Raw genomic sequence first — 7,504 nt, 5'->3', positions numbered from 1 at the left:
CCACTTCTGCGCCCCTCCGGCCGAGCCCCCCATGGACTACGAGGATGACTTTGTGAGTACAGGCCGCTCACACACCACGCCGGGTCCCTGCACCCCCTCACACCTTCTCCAACCCACAGCTCTCCATCCCTTTGGGAGGGGGTGGGCAAGATTGTTCCTCTGTTTCCTCAGCTGTGTCCCCATCCTGGCCATGTCCTCATCCACCCAGAGGTATCTCTGCTGCTCAAGGGCCAAACTCCTGGACACTCATGGATGCTTTGCCCCCTGTCTGGGTGCTCGGGAACCACCCAGGTGCCCTTCACCAGCATGGAGTGTGCAGAGCAGGGAGTGCCCTGGAGCGTGTGCCCAGCAGCAGAGGGGATTGGTGACCTGGTCTTGCTTTGCAGACGTGTCTGAAGGAATCGGATGGCAGCGACACGGAGGATTTCTGTTCTGACCGCAGTGAGGACTGTTTGTCGGAAGCAAGCTGGGAGCCTGTGGATAAGAAGGAGACTGAGGTGCGTGTCCCATCATGTGCAGAGCAGGGAGTGCCCTGGAGCGTGTGCCCAGCAGCAGAGGGGATTGGTGACCTGGTCTTGCTTTGCAGACGTGTCTGAAGGAATCGGATGGCAGCGACACGGAGGATTTCTGTTCTGACCGCAGTGAGGACTGTTTGTCGGAAGCAAGCTGGGAGCCTGTGGATAAGAAGGAGACTGAGGTGCGGGTCCCATCGTGGAGCTGGGATGCAGTGGGAGGGAATGTTTTTTGCAGCTGACGTGGGTGGGCACAGCAGCAGAAGTGGTCTGGAAGTGAGGCAGTGAGCAGCCTCCCATGTCCTTGACACATCCTCTGCTGCTGCTGGCTCGGGTGGGGTAGGCTCACTGTGAGGCGTGGCCCAAAGCCACCCCAGCCTGCCCAGAGCTGTCACTGGGAGTTACAGATGGGAGCTGACTGGTGTCTGCCCTAGGTCACGCGGTGGGTCCCAGACCACATGGCCTCACACTGCTTCAGCTGCGACTGTGAGTTCTGGCTGGCCAAACGGAGGCACCATTGCAGGTAAAAATGTCAGCGCTCTGGGCCCTTCCTCTCCTCAGCCTGGTGTCACAAAATGCCCCTTTGCCAGGTCTGTTCCCTCCAGCGCCCAGGAGAAAGTTTTAGGTCTTTCTACTACATGCCAGGCCTCATCAGTTCCCTGCAGAGTTCCATTCTACATTGTTCTTGTTTCTATTTTTCCAAGGCCTTTGATCCCTCTCTTGGACAGCAATGAGTCCCTGTCAGCGCTAGCAGTTTGCTTGCACTGCAGACCACAGTATAAGAAACACGTCTACAATCCTCAGTCAGGCTGGTGCTTTGCCCTGACCTGGACCCTTTGTGCTTTCTGAAGTTCTGCTGTGGTGGTCCCAAGCTCTCTTCTCACTGTTTTTCTTGCTCCTTGACAGGAACTGTGGGAATGTGTTCTGTGCTAGCTGCTGCCATCTGAAGCTGCCCATCCCTGATCAACAGTTGTATGACCCTGTCCTCGTTTGTAACTCCTGTTATGACCATATCCAAGTGTCTCGTGCCAGGGAGCTCATGAGCCAACATATGAAGAAACCCATTGCCACAGCTTCCAGCTGAATGCCAGACAAGGGACCTGTCTAAGCCCAGCCTTTTCTCTCGTGGGTTTGAAGGGTGACTCTGCCTCCAGGGTAACTGTGAAGGCCTTTGGTGCAGCACTTGAACACCAAGCTCGAATGCACTGTCTGCAGCAGCCTCACTGCCGGGCTGGAGCAGAGGAGCTCAGATCAGAGAGTTCGCTGTGTCCCCACCCCAGAGCCGGTGGGCCTGTGTGTTGTAGCCCGGACGACCTAGGGCTGAGAGGATCACAGCCTCTTCCTTTTGTGGGCTGGAAAGCAACGTTTTCACAACTCTTGCCTGTGCAAAGTCCCCCCAAAGCAATAGAAAGGCATGTTTAGAACCACCTTCCCCTCCAAAGGCAGGCTGCTGTATGAGAAGGAAGAGGGCAAGCTCCTGATGGTCCCGCAGGCGTTGGAAGGGCCTCAGCCTGGAGCAGATCTGTAGATTCTCTTTCCATGAGTGTGATTTGTGATCAGCTTGGTGAACAAGACTCAGCCATCACTAACTGATTTTCTCTCGGGCTCTGAAGAGAAATTCATTCCAGCTGAAAAGGGCCGAGCAGATTGTGCCCATTTTCAGGCTCCGCTGGGATCGGTGTCGCACTGGACCTTGTCCCTGCCCCCAGCACCATGGGGAGATGGGAGACTGGCTTTTCACTTCTGCTCTGCCCGTCTGCGTTGTCTGCGGTCGTGTCACAGCCTGGTGCTAACACAGGAATGGCACCCTGATCCTCTCCTGGCATGGAAACAGAACTCGTGTTCCTGTGTTGCTCCTCCTCCCCTTTTCTGCCCTCAGCTCTCCACTTCCTACTGCTCTTTATCCTGAAAACTTGATACCTTGAGGGTATAGGCCATAATGTGTTGTTTTACCTCCTGGAATGTGCTGTCTGGTGTATGTGAGGGTTTCAGTCCAAATGCTGCTATATATTTCTGTGCACTTAATGTAACCCGAAGAAGGGAGAATGAAGCATCGATACCAAAACGGGGGTGGGGGAGGACACTGGCTGACGTAGACACTACGGTCTGTGCTTTTCACTTTAGGACGTGCAGCCGCGCTGCAGTGATAACCCTGACGTGTGGCATCTGTTCAGTGGTGGAAACAATCTCTCTGACTTGCCCCAGTGCTACCTGAATTGCCTCTTGAATTTGACTTTTTTTGTCTCCTGTACAGCGGTCAAAGTTCAGAGTTGCCAACTTGTAATTGCCTCTCTGCTTCTCCTTTAAACTAGAGAGCAGGAATCCCAACTCATCCTATGGACAAGGAACTGGGTTTAGAGAGAAAGAAAGATTTATAAAGTGGGCTTCAGTGGGCTAGTAATCCCTAGATCCCTCCGGGAGCATCCATCCTGCCTCCTCTGTAAGGCGTGTGCGGATACTAGTGAGGAAGAAGAGTTTGAAAGTGGGGCATTTCTTTGCAGAAATGCAGGTTTTCTTTCCAATATATGCTGCACCTCAGAATATGAGGTGCTGAGACTCAGTATGTGGCAGGGAGGACCTGTGAGGACATTGGTCTGCTAACAAGGCAAAGGACTTGACACAGTTGGGATATCCCAGATCTTGTGGTAATGGTTTGTCATCTCCGTTGGAAGGAATGAAATAAGGACCCTTTCCTGCACTTTGACTGCCAGCCTCTGGTTTTGTAAATCCTGATGTGTGAGTGAAGCTCATCCTCTGAAGACCCTGTACTTAATTAGACTCTGCTTCTTTTCCATACTGGGAACAACCAACACAGCTCTGGGAAGAGAAGGCACCTTGCTTCAGATTCTCCCCTGCCTTGTACCTTGCAGTCATTGCCGGACATGGAAGAGTGACCATTGGCCTGGCAGAAGAGACTGGATTTGCTCCTGTTTTGCGCGTGTTTGGAATGACTGCAAGTGATGAGGAAGCCAGAAACCAGGTACTGCTGGCCCTTCCATTCAGGCCATTAGTCCAAACTGCTTTTAGCTCTTGTGAGTTTCAGCGTCACAATGTGCTGGCCAAAAACTCTCCAATCAGTTTGATGGCATTGTGACAAACAAAATGTGCTGTACAACTCAATACAGTTGAAATAAAATCTCTATATTAGTGCTGCTGGGTTTGGCCCCTTCTTTCCAAGTGTGGGGAGTTCTTCTGCTTGCCCAGGGGGTTTCAGGCTGCTGACTCACTACCTTTTCCCTTGATTAAGTTGTGTTAGGGATTTAAAATATCCCTTCTCACAATCAGAATCACAGGTAGGGCACAGAACATCTCTGCCCTCTTCCAAACAAACCTGCAGGATGTCCTTCCCAGGATAACCAGGGCCTTCAGCCTCTCCTGTAATGACTTAAGGAGAAGTTGTTTTCTTTCTAAGGAAGAATTGTTAGGCAGGATTCCCTGCTACGAGGAAAGGCTGAGAGAGTTGGGATTGTTCACCTGGAGAAGAGAAGGCTCCACGGAGACCTTAAAGCCCCTCCCAGTGTCTAAGGGAGCTCCAGGAGAGCTGGAGAGGGACTTGGGACAAGGGCTGGAGGGACAGGACACAGGGAATGGCTTCCCAGTGCCAGAGGGCAGGGCTGGATGGGATCTTGGGAAGGAATTGTTCCCTGGGAGGGTGGGCAGGCCCTGGCACAGGGTGCCCAGAGCAGCTGGGGCTGCCCCTGGATCCCTGGCAGTGCCCAAGGCCAGGCTGGACGTTGGGGCTGGGAGCAGCCTGGGACAGTGGAAGGTGTCCCTGCCCCTGGCAGGGGTGGCACTGGGTGGGCTTTACAGTCCTTCCAACCAAACCATTCCATGATTCTGTGATCCCCTCGCTCCTCGCTGATGTTTTCCTAGCACCTGCTCCAGGTAGGTGTGTGGATGGTTCCTCTGTGCAGGATGGTGGGTGGGACTGTTGTGCTTTGTCAGCTGGATGGTGCCGCAGGTCAGTTACAGTTTGTGATGGAGCCAGAGAGAATCTCCTGGAAAGCCTGTCCTCAATTCAGACATCCAGGGATCTTGAAATTGAGCAGATCCCTGGTAACTACTCCCACAGTTCGGCTCAGGTGTTCCTGTCAGACAGATGATATCTAAAGGCCTTGTATTAGAAATGTGGGGAACAGGACAGTGTCACACTGGAACATGAACCATTGTTCCTCACAGTCACACAAGGTCCACTTGGGAGGCTGTATTTGCAGGAGACTGTAAAACTGAGACAAAGAAGGTATTTAAATGAGATTCTTTTTAGAAACCAGATAAATCAGTGAAATTATAGCCCTGCCAACACTTGAATACAGAGTTGTGATGCGAAATGGAATTGGTACTACCTGACTGACATGAGAGTTATGAAGAGTGGAGAGGGGTACCCTCTCTGTGGAATGTGCAGTCACTGCCCCAGTGAGGCGAGGGCTCAGCTTTGAGGAATTCCCTCAGGCCTGACCCTCAGCTGCTGACCCTCAGAGAGAATCCCTGACTGCTGACCCGAGGATGAGACTCCACTGACCCTTGGCAGGGCTCCAGCCCAGTCCAGTCTGATCCGTGGTCAAACAGTCACATTAACTGTGGCTGGCCGGGGTCTGACCTGCTGCCCACCACAGCCACCACAGGTGTGACAGACTGGTCACACTGGGACTGCCTGTGGCAGGACCCTGGCTGGAGGGGCTGGTCCCAGCTGTGGTGGGTGCTCTGCCACAGCAACACTGCTCAATGTTAGTCATGAACAACATTTTTAGAAGAAAAGACCATTTATTATTAACTTCCATCGTTAGCAGTTCCAATGTCAGAGAGGCAGAGGAAGGCTGACTGCTGGGACACAGGTGTGACCTGCTGGCTTCTTATCCCCAGCAGGGAAAACACCACAGCAGAATTCCCCCATGCACAGTTGAAAGATAAATAATTATTTATAAATAATATTTATTAAATTACAAGCTGCTGGGACACTTGTGGCCAGTGTCACGTCAGCCTGGCCACCCCAGTGAGGGGCACTGAACGCTCCTGGTTATTAAGCATGGAGGGAAATGTTATCACTAAAGGAACATAAAGCCATCGTTGCCAACATGTTCAGCCTGAGGTAATCGATATCTGCCGAAATGGGTCTGAACCCAGCACAAACAGGGACATCAAAGCCTTCCCCATCCATGCACCAACTGCCGGGAATTCTTGGTGAATTAACAACCGGGGCTTCGTGTGATGTGCTACGCTATCTCAGCAGCCACTGAACAAAATAAACACACATTTCGGTGTAGGGAGAAGCCAGGTCAGGCTGGCGATGGTTGGGTTATTCAGGTGTGTTAATGGATAACGCTAAAACGGCTGGGGATGTGGAGGAAAAAGAGGAAGAGGAAGGTGATGTGTGGCCTTGTGAACCCTGCAAGTGCTGTGCAGGAGGCAGTTCAAAGTGAGAGACACAGGCAGGAAGGATTTCTGAGCTTTCTGAGGTGTGTGAGTGTCTGCCCAGTCCATTTTCAGTTATAGTTCACACATTTCTCTCCCAAGCTCTTGGGCTTCTGTGAAAGTGAACTTGGGGTGCTGCCATTTGTTTATGGGACCTTGGGTATCTCTGTGTCTCCTAAGCTAAAACAATTGTCCATAGATGAAAGATGCTGCACACAGCCTCCAGTATGTTTAAAATTATCATAATTTGAAACAAAAAAAAGTTGCCCACAGCAGTGTACCACTTCAGTCTCACCGAGTTTAGGCTGCTAATGCAGCTTTAGAATCACAGAATCATTAAGGCTGGAAAAACCCTCTGAGATCACCGAGTTCAACCGTTCCCCAGCACTGCCAGGGCCACCACCACTGCCCCACGTCCCCAGGTGCCACATCCACAGGGCTGTTAAACCCCTCCAGGGACGGGGACTCAGCCCTGCCCTTTTTGAATACTTCCAGGAATGGGACTCCTGCCTGGCTACTTATTTGGTGAATAAATATTTCCTAACACCCAGCCTGAGCCTCCCCTGGCCCAGCCTGAGGCCGCTCCCCCTCCTCCTGTCCCTGTTCCCTGGCAGCAGAGCCCGCCCCCCCCGGCTGCCCCCTCCTGTCAGGGACTTGTGCAGAGCCACAAGGTCCCCCCTGAGCCTCCTTTGCTCCAGCCTGAGCCCCTTTCCCAGCTCCCTCAGCCACTCCTCACCGGACTTGAGCTCCCATTTCCTGCCTTTTTACCCCAGACCCTCCCTCAGGGTGTCACCCCCGGGCCTCAGCTGGACACATCCTACGGGAGCGATGGCGTGAGGGGGATGGCGGGACTGGGGGGGATTGGGAGCCACTGGGAGGCTGAGGGGACTGGGGGCCTGAGGGGGATGGCGGGGCTGTGAGGGCTGGGGGAGCTGAGGGAGGAGGGTGACCTGCCCTGGTGGCTGCTCAGGTCACCCGGGTTCTCCATGAAGGTGGATTCGGTGTCAGTAAACGTGGGGAGGTGGTTCCCGTGTCAGTCTGCTCCGACACCCTCGCCCTGCCTCCTGCAGCACCATCCACCTTTAGGACAGATCAGAGTATCCCAATCCTTATTTTTGGTTATTGTTTCAGAGCAGGAATTGCCATCTGATTCCTGTGGTGTTTTCTGTGGTGTATGTGGCACTTCACCTGTAATACCAAGAAAACAAAACTAAGCATTTGAGAAGGCAAAAAAACTCAATACCAAGCTAGGAAGAATTTAAGTTAAAGATTTGATATTAACCTTGTGTCTTGGTTTGAAGGACGTGTCTGCTAAGGAAGGCAGAAGCCTCCCTCGGAATGGCAGATGCAACCCTCATTTCCTCTGAGTTATTATAATTTTGAAATCAAGGTGCTTTTAGGCAAAGATGTGGGAAATAGGAATAACAGTTCTTTACTATTATATATCTATATGTGTATAACCAGTCGAACAAACAGCAATAACTCTGGCAGTAACAGCGAACAATCACAAACCCAGTGCCAGCCTTCTCGGCTGTCAGGCCCTTTCCCCTCGGGGGCAGGTCCCCCCCCAGCCCGCAGGGGGG

The 7,504-nt window shown here is 52.5% G+C and overlaps 1 protein-coding gene across 1 annotated transcript in view; it reads left to right on the top strand.

The window, feature by feature from the left end:
• MTMR4 (myotubularin related protein 4) overlaps positions 1-3,664 on the top strand; it is a 28,951-nt gene extending 25,287 nt beyond the window's left edge. Inside the window, exons 16-19 of the mRNA XM_008636737.2 lie at positions 1-52; positions 387-497; positions 947-1,035; positions 1,419-3,664. Of these exons, the coding sequence (XP_008634959.2) occupies positions 1-52; positions 387-497; positions 947-1,035; positions 1,419-1,596 (430 nt within the window). The 3' untranslated portion in view covers positions 1,597-3,664. The remainder of the gene's footprint in view (positions 53-386; positions 498-946; positions 1,036-1,418) is intronic.
• The last annotated feature ends 3,840 nt before the right edge of the window (positions 3,665-7,504 follow it).

Source organism: Corvus brachyrhynchos, unplaced genomic scaffold (genome assembly GCF_000691975.1).
Source record: "Corvus brachyrhynchos isolate BGI_N302 unplaced genomic scaffold, ASM69197v1 scaffold137, whole genome shotgun sequence".
Classification (NCBI taxonomy): domain Eukaryota; kingdom Metazoa; phylum Chordata; class Aves; order Passeriformes; family Corvidae; genus Corvus; species Corvus brachyrhynchos.
Note: the sequence above shows the minus strand (reverse complement) of the source record. Positions and strands in the feature narration are given on the sequence as shown.